Source organism: Pholcus phalangioides, unplaced genomic scaffold (genome assembly GCF_987345545.1).
Source record: "Pholcus phalangioides strain wild (caught in Gottingen) unplaced genomic scaffold, Ppha-v1.0 ptg000024l_1, whole genome shotgun sequence".
NCBI classification, from domain to species: domain Eukaryota; kingdom Metazoa; phylum Arthropoda; class Arachnida; order Araneae; family Pholcidae; genus Pholcus; species Pholcus phalangioides.
The window spans coordinates 19834449-19846245 of record NW_028301616.1 but is presented as its reverse complement, the minus strand read 5'-3'; the positions used below and the strand labels follow the sequence as shown (position 1 = coordinate 19846245).

Sequence of the window (11797 nt, the reverse complement as noted above, 5' to 3'; positions counted from 1 at the left end):
ATATCTCCTTTACAAAAACTTACTATTACATGGTTGGTATGATGGTTAATACATTGTATGTCTCCCATGCGATGAAATACAGTCCGTACAACGCCTAGGCATGCTGAGTATCAAATTATCGATCTGATCTTGGGGAAGATCACTCCACTCAGCAAGCAATGCTCTCCGAAGTTCCGGTACACATGTCGGAGGTGGTTGACGGGCTTCAACTCGTCGGCCAAGCATGTCCCACACATGCTCTATCAGATTCAAGTCAGGTGAGAATGCTGGCCATTCCATACGGGTTATATCCTCAGATTCAAGGCATTCGTTTACGATGTTTGCTCGGTGAGGACGGGCGTTGTTGTCATCCATAAACACAAATTCTGCGCCCATGGCACCCCTAAACAAACGTACATGTTGTTCCAGAATGATGTCCCGATAAATTTGGGCTTTCAGGGTTCCGGTTTGAACATGCAGCTCTGTTCTGGAACCCAGTATAATTCCACCCCAAACGAGCAATGCACCACCGTAACGGTGTCGTTCAATGACGTTGTCTTGGTGGTAATGGGTACCTGGCGTTCTCCATATGAAAGTCCGACGTGAATCAGACTGCAAGCTAAACCTGGACTCGTCGGAAAACATCACACAAGCCCACTGTGACGATGTCCACATTGCATGTTCTCTACTCCAGGCTAATCGCTGCCGACAGTGAGTTGCCGTGAGCGGAACACATCTGACAGGCCTGCGAGCATATAGACCAATATCTCCCAAACGTCTGTACACGGTTTGCCTTGAAACTGTGGTACCCTTGGCTGCAGATAGCTGACGAGACAGGTCGGATGCTGTGCTCCGTCTGCTTCTTTTGGCAGTTACTGCCAAATACCGGTCTTCATTCGGCGTTGTAACTCGGGGGCGACCTGTACTGTAACGTCTACTGACATTTCCGTTATCTTGGAATCGTTGCCAAAGCCTAGAGATGACACTTTGGGCAATTCCAAGTTCCTCGGATACTTCCATCTGAGTACGCCCACATTCCAGGCGGCCGATAATTCTACCACGTAAAAAATCATCCACATGCGTCATAACTATTCGCTTATGGCACTGAGCGCCTTACAGAACTCTTGTGAACAATTTCACTTCTTTGCCACCATTCCTTATATACCCCCCCCCCTTACACTCTCGTCATTGTGACGTACTATCGGCATCATCTGGTGGCTTCCTGAAATTTACATATCATTCTTGCAGATGTGTGTGATAATTCTACAGGTGAAATTTTTACTTTAGATTTCGATTTCCGTGTGATTCTGAATTACCTTTAATTTATGGACATGAGTGTATTTTTCGTAGTGGCAGCAAGTGCTCCTACTGTGTAACAGACAGGGCCATAGCGTACCTTCTCGGGGCCAGCATTTTATTGAGGGGTAGGAAAAATTATGCAAAATAAGTGTACATTTTTTTATGAGGCCCCCATTCGGCTCGAGGCACCGGTTGCCCCAGCCTAGTTACGGCCCTGGTGACAAACTACCACTAACCATACATTTCCTTCGTAAACATTCCTCTGAGAGAAACTTTCTAACGAATTAGAACATGTACCTTTACCTAACATGAAGTTTGTTTCTGAAGAATGCTTCTTGCGTGTCCAAATATTGCTGCCACCTGTCTTCCAAATTCAGAAGCAACAATGCGGCTGGTTATTTTGCTAGTTTGTTTCGCACTTTGAAGTTGATCTGACTGCTTTCTGCGTGGAGATTCAGTCAACCATCACTGTTATGTCTCTGTGGTTCGAACTTGCATCTCCGTGAAGAATGGTAAATGCTTGAATTTTTTTCATGATATGTAAGCTGGGTCTAAACTAGGTGGGGAGTGAGGGGGCAACTGCCCCGGGCGGAAAAATTTTGGGGGTGGCGAGTTTAGGTGTGAACAAAGAACACCATAAAAAAAATTTTGAATTTTGAAATTGTGGGGGTGGCTAAATGCTGTTTGCACCGGGCGGCAAAAGCCCTAGTTACGGCCCTGTATGTAAGTATCATGTTGAAGGTATGCCTGCTCTGTGTGAAGAGACTTTTTTTTAAATGGAAGATTGGTTCGCTCCTCGAAGTTGGAAAACCGCAGAAAACCAACTTCAGTTGACCACCACTGTACCGCCAACGGGGTTCGAACTTACATCCTCATGATGAGAGTCCAGCACGATGCCCGCACAGCTGCCAGTTAAGTGCTGGCCTAACTGATAAACGAGGGCGAGACCAAAGCTGCATTAAGTCTACCTTTCAAGCGGCTTTGGGCGAGACACAGCACCTATGCCACCGTCAGCCCAGTGGAGCCACAGTGATGGTCTAGTGGTCATGGTGACGGACTCGCATCGCGAGGTCCCAGGTTCAAACCCCACCGTCGCCGCAGTGGTGGTCGGCTGAAGTTGGTTTTCTGTGACTCCCAACATCGAGGTGCGAATGAAAGCCGATCTTCCCCCATTAAAACGTCTCGCCGCAGAGAGAGCAACAGGCCTACAACGGTAAAATCTTCAAACATTACACTTCACGCATAGTTCGAAAAATATGTGGTAGATGGCAGCACTATAACAAGCATCGCACAGAAAAAGGCTCCACGTTAGGTTCACAACACCGACACACACATTCCAACATGTACCAATTCGTTAGAAGTTCTGCAGAGGAATATGGACGAGGATGCATGTGTGGTTTAGTAGTAGTCAGCCCAGTGGTTAGAGCCGCCCTTAGTGGTGTATGACAGGTACGGTCACATCTTATAGTCCTGCATCTAGATCATGAACTGGGCGCAGGGATCAATATGCGGTTATAGTAAATAACCCAAAAGATGACACTGAACGGAATATAAATAGTATTTTTATTCACACACATACATTTATGCCATGTAAAGTTCAGAAATAAACCTTTTATTGTTAATTTGGAAGACGTTTCTTCAATTTCCATCATTTAAAGTAAAGATTAAAACCAAAGGAAATAACGGAATTTAATTTCAAAAGTACGGTATATACAAATTGTGTATCGATGTAATAATTTTCCCTTAACTTTAATTGAATCATTTGCGTATAATTCCTATATAATTCATTTCTCGCATATAAAAATACATCTAACATACATTACATACACTCGTTATACTCTCATATATACACTCGTTATTCTTATTACATTGCACATAAATGTATGTAAAGCAATTTAAAAAAAACAAAGTACTTCCAATTGTATTTTTTTTCAATTAAAAAGAATCAGTATAATTTCATTCACCGATAATTTCTTGAATTGATTAATACAAACTATCCCTTCAATATTGTCTCGATAGAAGTAATGATATACGAGCGAAATTCAAGATCAAGTTGAAATTTTTTAAACAGCACACAACATCATACTGCCTTTTTTTGATTTAAATACCATACAAATAATAAATTGAACACAAACATACATCATGCTCAAAATTCACGATAGTAAACGCTCATTTGATTTTGATACAGTGCGAGTCACAAAATAAAAAATCATCTACATTTTTATATAGTCCCCTTGCCCTTAATTTCCAATCAGAAAATTGTTGCCCTGTCTTTTCTGAGCAAAAAAAAATGCCATATTTTATTTGCATAATTTGCTGAATATTGTAGTTAAAACATGGAGTTGTTTGTTGGGCTTTCTCATTGGAAGTTACAAGACGGGGGACATGAAAAAAATTAGGTTTTCTTTTGTGAAACTGCATTCTTACTCTTAAAACTAGTACAAGATGATTTCTGAACACATTCAGAAATTTATCAATTTTTCATTTTTTAATATGAAATCATGCCTCTATGACGAACTTTGATGGCGCAGAGCCTAAATTGGGTTTACCGGACACCCTGTACTGTATATTTGAAGTTTATTGAGTATTCAGTGATTATTTTGAGGTGATGTTATGTCTTAAAAAGTAACAGGAATCTTCATGTGAAGAAATATAGGATATTCACATGAAACATGGACAAAATACATAGACCGATTAGAGAAAAAAACAAAAAAAAAAGTGTCGCCCCCTCACCAGTTTTTTTTTCTAATTTTTCACGCAAGAATTGTAACAAAGACGATGAGAAAAGTACATACATATCATAAGAAAAAGATATTCGATTTAATTCAGATCACAAATATGACGAACAGTGTTTTCTAGGAATCTCATTGGGAAAGATTTGTCTCGGAAGAGTATAATGATGAATTGTGAGGCTCAAATTTCCAGTTTTCTTACATGAAAAAAAATATTCGCATAGGAAAACTCAAACTTCCAATTTGGGTTCAGTCAAAAACCCTGCTTGGAACAAATAAAAACTTTTGTAATGCCTCTATAGGATTCGTTTGATCCGATATAGTAAACTAAATTTTCGGTCCCTCAGTTTGTTATAGCTGGGTTTGACTGTATTCCATTTTTATCTAAACATTCACATGTGTGAATATGAGTATCACATTATGAGTAAAACAATTCATATTGAATTCAAATAATTAGTTATTATATCTTAATTTCCTGTGATATCCAAACTTATTTTTTAGTTATTGAATAAAAATTATGTGTGAATTTATATAAAGCTGCAACATAACTACGAAAACTTTTATTCTGGATGCAGTGCCATCTTAATACATGGGCCCACTTGGGCATGGCTTGGGGGACTCAAGAGAAGAGGGGGCCTTAGACAAATGAGAAGAAGTTGAATTTTTCAAGAATTTTCCAGGTAGGGTCTCAGGAAAATGACTTGGCCTAGGGGCCCACGATGTTCTTGAGACAGACCTGTCAGGATGTGGCTTACGGATCTCAGCGGGCCATTTATAGGAACTTGGGGAACTTGAAAATGTTGTATAGGACTCCACTCTTAGTTCAGCATTTTTGCAACCATCTAATATTTATATATTCATGCAAAAGGGTGTGAGATGCATTTGTTTGATATGACATATTAATAAATCGATGCAGTTAAAGTCAAAATTCATTCGTGTGGGCCCCTAATTTCGTTTTGGTGCTGCCATGCCTGCCTAAGTCAAATTAAAGAACAAATTTAGAGGGAGGATGTGAATAGGTTCATTCAATCACTAATGAACAAAGCTAGTGTAAACATTGACACAATTCAATTTTGGCATTCGTTCAGGGTCTGCCTGCTCTCTGTGAAAAGACTATACACGATGCATTGAAAGATCTTGCCTTTCAACAATATACTTCAGAACATTACATAGTAAAAACTATACAGAAAAAAATCCAACAAAAATATTGAAATCGAAAGTATATCACAATATAATCTTTTTCCCCTTACAACTCTATAGATTGTATAAAATCAGGACAACGGATTCTGAATTGTTGTGTACGTGTATTGTGTGTGTGTGTGTGTGAGGAGCAGTGCAGTCTTAAAACGCATGGGTCCACAAAGATACGGAATTTCTAGTCAGTTTGGGGGAGGGGGTAAAAATTTCTTTGCTCTCTGGGTTCCGTGTTACTTTTAAGATGGCTAATGGGGGGAAGGGGGAACACGACTATGTACATAGCACCAGTACAACTTCTACAAAAGTAGCGCATAAATATTCTCTAAATACAAGTGATAAACAGACGCTTCTGTGGAAACAACTGGTGCCACAATTGACAAAGTAAAGGTGTGTCATTGTATTTAGAATTTTGAATGAATTCAGAAACATCGAATGAGGAAATTCCATATCTTTCAGACGAGTCAACAAATATGCAAATGAAAAAAAAACAAAAATACTGTACATTCATCCAAAGCATACATAAATTTGCATTTCTTTTAAACCATTATTTACAAAATAAATCTCAGCAAATAATATACAATTATACATACAGTTGACTCCCGTCTACCGTGGAATCAACAACCGATAACAGCTCCGGCAATCATCTAGTGATGACTTACAGCCAGCTACCTCTTACAGAAGTGTAGCTTGACAGAGAATAGTCACATTTACAGAATCAAAAGGACAGAAATGTACAGCAGAGTGGAGATATTATTCAAGATGTAAAGAGAATCAAGCCCGTTACCAGAAATTTCGTTTGGAGAGGGGGGGGGGACCACTTTCATTTTGGGGGGCAAAGTGATAAAACTTTTGCCATCTTTCCCCCCCCCCCTTTTTTGGTAATTTTCTCACATTGGGAGGGGGGGGGGCAGACCACTAAGTCCTCCCCTACGGCCTTGAAGAGAATATTAGAGAACTTTTTTCAATTCAAACGAAGAAAATAGCTGAAAGAAATGCAGCCGTTTGTTGTGTTTTGTTCTGCCTCAACATATTAAGCGGGGAAACAGCATGACATTGTCACTGTAGCGTATTTATACCTTAAATACGCATACAATATTTCTCTTAATAAGTACTATATGAAGGAAAAAAACTAAATTGCTGAAAACATTTATGAGCTAAATGCGATCAAAACATGGCCAAAGAAGTCAGAAAGTTAAGGCACAAAAATTTGCACAAAAAAAATTACAGTTTTGAATAAATTTTGCTTTGTTTTAGTCCGCAAACAAGGTTTAATTAGATAATATTTTTTGCTATTATCATAATGAATTTTGAATACTTGAGCTACTTGTAATCTATCCAATAGATCAATGATTCCCAAAAAATGTGACGTGGTGTCTTACGGTGCCATAAAATCTGTTAGAAATGCAACTACTACTTAACCATACATAAACCTTGGAAAAATTGCTCGGAGGAATTTCTGACAAACTGATAGATAATGGAATGCATACTTTTAGTTGTATGTGTGGCCCAAACATATTTATTTTATCAGAATTATGCATGTTTCATGTTCTAAAAGTTAAAGGGTGCTGCGAGATATTCCCGGGGTAAAATTACATTGAATGTACAAATAAAGCTATAATCCTTAATTAATATGCTATGCATAGGCATAAACTTGAATGAGTCTCCCCCTCAACATTTGCTACAATGTGCGATCCCCACAATACCTATAGAAGTGTTAGGTTTGAGATCCCCCTCCTCCCAAATTTTTGAGATCTCCAATAACTTTATGCCTATGATGTCATAACACTTTACGAGTACGACCAAAATGGTTCGAGACAGAGGAGGGGTGGAGTGAAATATTTAAAATTCCTAAGGATGCTGTGAGCACAAAAAGTTTGGGAATTCTCGCAATAGATATGAATAGTTAATTATAATATTGTACATAAATATTTTTCGATATTGATTTTAAACTTTTTTGAAGCAAACATTAACACACATGCGGCATGAGCATGAACACTGCAAGCTTTAAAATGATATTTTTGAAAATTTTCACCCCTGCGTAAATTATTTTAAAAAAAAATAACGGGACATTAATTTTTTTTTTTTTGAAAAACCGCTATGATATTTCATTTCTTCACTCTGAGCTCCTGGACCCAATCTCGCATAGAATCAAACTGTATTTACAATAAAAGAAATCAGTGGCATCAGAGCTGTGGGTGCAGCACTCGCGGAAATTTGGAGTAATTGTGTACGAGAAACCCCAGAATCGATTCAGAAATCAAGATTTCCAACAGGAAACTCAAGGCAAGCACCCACAGGTTCAAAAAACTTCTGATGCCCCTAGAAAAAAATGAGTGTAGAAATATATGGGGGAAAAAAATTGGATGACTAGCTCTTTGGCTCTAATTCACATATTTCACCATTGAAGATATACAAAAAAATTTACATACAATATATATGTACACAATCAGACGTTCCTTCAACAAATAATCTGCAGATTCTGAAATTTATAATCCAATGAAAGACATCAAGAATACACATTTTATCTGCATCTATAAAATTCATTAAAGCTTTGTAGATATTTTTTTCCCTCGCACTCGTTGGTAGTTCTTGATTGATTGCTCTTGAGTAGTGTTATCCAAAAAATTAATTTAAAAGAGCAATTTCACTCCTCTCTAAAATTTTAAGGGGTAGTTTTGTGAGAAAAACGAATTTTTTTTAACATGAAAAGCAGAGAAATAATCATATTTAAAAAAATTGTCTAAAATTTGAAGGAGTATTTTCACTCCTCAATGAAATTCTGATTATTAAAATAGAATTTTGGTGTGTGAATCATGCATCTAGATGCATATTGGCAAACACTGCTCTTAAGCAGCAGTTCTTAACCAGGGAGCACAAGATTTGAAATATTTCATGATCCACTACTGTTAGAGTTATTGAATCTATACATCATAACTTCTTGAGTATAATCCAAATTTCTGGTTATCTAGGGCTTTATTGAGGAATTTTTTGGGGGGAAGGGAAAGCAAATAAGATCATTTTCCCGCCCCGATCACTAAAAAATTTTATGATTTTATAACACTGTTTTTGTTCCTTTCTAAAATTTGCCACACACCATCAAGTTTGCTGTGCATAAGCATAGCTGTATGTAATCGGTGCTCAAATATCCAGATGTTTTCTGAACATAAGCCAAGGATTATGGGCACAGGGAATTATGATATAATGATTATTCTAAGGGGTGCATGAATTTTAAAAGTTTACTGGGGTTGTGTTGACTGGTAAAAAGGTATCAGGAACCACTACTCTTGAGCAAGAATATTAAGACTTTCTCAAAGATGTAATTGCAGAGTAATGAGCCCAATATGTTGCATTAATTATCAGGGGTTTGTTTTCTTTTTTTTTAAATAGTCTTGTCTTGTGAAAATGACCCATAATTTTGTGGGAAGTGAAACGATCTAGTTGATATTATACAAAAGAAAAAAAAGTTAAAATTTAAGGTTTCTGTTAATTTGTGTAGGGTCCAGAAACACCTGAATTTCAGCTGGATAGACTCCTGATTATGAACATTTGAGGTTGTTGCACATTTAAAATAATTCCTTTTTCACAATTTTCATGTATGTTTGATAATAATAGAAGAATATAAGATATAAGTAAAATTGGTGATAAGTAACTCTTTAATGGCATCTTGTACCGAAAAGAACTGACTTGAGAAAAAAAAAACAACATAAACAGAAGCATTTATGGATAACTGTTATTAATCTTTTGTAATATAAGAGATGTAGAATAGGCATAAGACATAATAAGTTCACATATTTACATACGTGATGAAACCTCACCCTGCAACATTTTGCTTGTCTTTAAAGTTGTATATAGTTGACACTCGTTCTAAAAGACTCATGTTATAGCGAATATTCTTTTACGATGACATGCAAGATAAGTCCCAAATGTTTTTGAATTAACAAAACTCCTATGTGTTTTCCTTTCAATATACCATCATTTTTTTTTACGGAACGATGGAGGATCATTATAACAAGCATCAACCATATTTTTTATGCACCTATTTGGGGTATATTCTACAGAAAGGATCAAAGAAAATGGACAAAAGTTTTCATAAATAAAAATTACCTCAATAATTTCGATACATAATATGTCGCTAATAGATTTCACCAAAATAAAAACTGCATTGAAACAGTTTCAATAGATATGGCATGAATGAAACCTATAACAAAACACATTCTTATAACCTGGTATAGTTTTGTTCGAAAATGACATGGAATGTTAGAAAATCATTTCTGTTTTACCATTTAACAGCATCGCTGTTAAAAAGGAAAAAAAAAAAATGGAAAAGCTCATGGTTCACATAAATTCACTAAAATGATGGTGTATATTGCATGGATGTACATAAATTATGAAAAGTCGATTTTATATATTTTGCTGGCAATCAACCCCTTTAGTGGTTTAATTTTTATCCTTGCAGAAAGTTGTCAAAACACATTCTTCTTAAAACAAAGTTTTATGATAAATAAAAAATGAGACAAGATGAATATTTTTCCTCTTGTATAGTTCGAGACTTTTCTTTTTACTGCACACCAACCTCCAGTCATATAGTCATACAGCAATTTACTACCAGTCGTGTTGGGTTGGAAATCATTCTCTCTCGTCAGAGTCATATTATACTGCCATCCTCGTATTGAGCAGGAGGAGACTTTTGGTGCAGGCATATCAAGAAGGCTCCATCTATCGTGGTCATCTCAAATTCAATGAGGAAAACACTTTCATTTGCCAATCTTTAGGATTGAATCTGTAGACCTTATGGTAGCCTTCGTGGTTGGAAAAGAGCACATCTTACCACTATTACTACTTAATCGTACATGCACCTTGTATACATTCCTCTGTATAACTTGATCTAATTTTTTAATAGAATCATACCACTGCACCATGGGTGCCCATATAGTTCAAGACTGGTTTTGCTGCCTGTTGTATAAATAAAAGAAACTTTTAAATTCATTCCCTGGGCTGTTATTTTGATGCCCCACAGACAAAAATGACTTTAAGAGAGAGAGATACTGCTTGTATGGGTAACTTGGATATAACTCCACAGCAGCAAGAGTAAGAACACAAATTCTTCCTGTACTGCTACCGATATAATATTACATCAAAAATAGCCAAGAAATTGATATTATATTTGTTTGTTCAACCTATAAACTACCCAATCACCTATGGGCGACTGAGGTAATGTTATGTGTCAATAAAAACCAAATTTTAAAAGTAAGTCAACGCAAGTAACTTTTTGAAAAAAAAATTATGCAAAGCAACTAGTTCAGAGATAATGATTCCTCAATAAATATGTTTTAAACTATTTTGTCATAATTAAAAAAGAAAATCTATATAGTGGTACTATACAATGAAAGTTTTGTACAGTTAAAGGATTAAATATATACCACATAATACAAATAGAACTTACGACAATGTTGTTCCACGTAAACACACGATTGAGTACAACAGATTTTACAGAAGCAAAAAACAAAAATTTGTAACAAACTTTGAAATAAGTTGTCGAGTCGAATAAATAAATTTATAAAAAAATTAAAGCATTCATTTTTATATTTAAAAAAAAAACACACTAGACAAAGAAAATCATAATGTATAAAAATTAGAATGATTCGGATAGAGAGCCTGCAATGATTATTTTTGAATTGCATAAGAAAAACATGTCGCTGTACAGACCGAAAGAAAAAAAATAATTTCATTGATGTTTTGTTCAAAGATTTTCAATACATCTCTCGTGAATCAAATTTTGTCACATTAAAATTTTCATACATAAATTTTGTATACAATTTGTTTTTTTAAAATCTGGAAGAATTTGTATAAAAACCAAATCAAAACAAATGACCATGAATTGTACAGCACAATATGCGGTACTCATAATACATTTGAACGTTGAAGAAAAAAGTTCTTCAAGTCTGAAATGAACATGAAAGCCACCACATTAATCGATGGAATGTTTGCATGGAATTCGGTCCATGATGTTCACATACAAGAAAAACATTCAATGGAGATTTTGGTTTCCAGAGTTGGTGAAAGACCATATATAGATGTACAAAACACATTTCCGTAGAGACATCCATTCCCCTAACTATAGGAAAATATTATGATGCAATTTCCATAACAGTGACATAGGTGCCTACTATGCTACCAGTGATTCCGAGCAAAACTATGAATAAATTCTTCAGCGACAGGATCCACAGCCATTTTTTGTCTGAATGAAAAAGAAATTAATCACAAAAGAGATACAGTTTAAATATTTCAAACATAGCATTAATGAATGCAAAAAATCAGATGTTCTATCTAATCATTGTGCTGGCTGCGAGGAAAGATTTGGCTACTTTCTCTGTGAAAAGAGGGTCAAAACTTGAATGAAAAAAGCCAGAGTAATAATCAGAGTTGTGAGTAGCCCTCATTTCAGATTACACCTTATGGTTGTGCTTTCATTTCTAAATTTAATGTGATGTGGTGTGAATCATAGCAGCAAAACAGCACTTACTAAAGCAGGTGTCTGAACCTTTCAGACATTGTGAGCCGCATTAAAACTTACTGTGAATCCTGCAGGC

At 36.1% G+C, this 11797-nt stretch overlaps 1 protein-coding gene across 3 annotated transcripts in view; it reads right to left on the bottom strand.

Annotated features, from left to right (window-relative positions):
- Positions 1-8588: 8588 nt before the first annotated feature.
- Positions 8589-11797, bottom strand: part of LOC149068932 (proton-coupled amino acid transporter 1-like) — a 40013-nt gene continuing 36804 nt past the window's right edge. For 2 of the 3 annotated variants that reach the window (XM_089251297.1, XM_089251299.1), the window contains exon 11: positions 8589-11445. In XM_089251297.1, coding sequence (XP_089107423.1) covers positions 11336-11445 — 110 coding nt within the window. In that variant the 3' untranslated portion in view covers positions 8589-11335. The remainder of the gene's footprint in view (positions 11446-11797) is intronic. The other variant, XM_089251298.1, reaches the window with a different exon arrangement.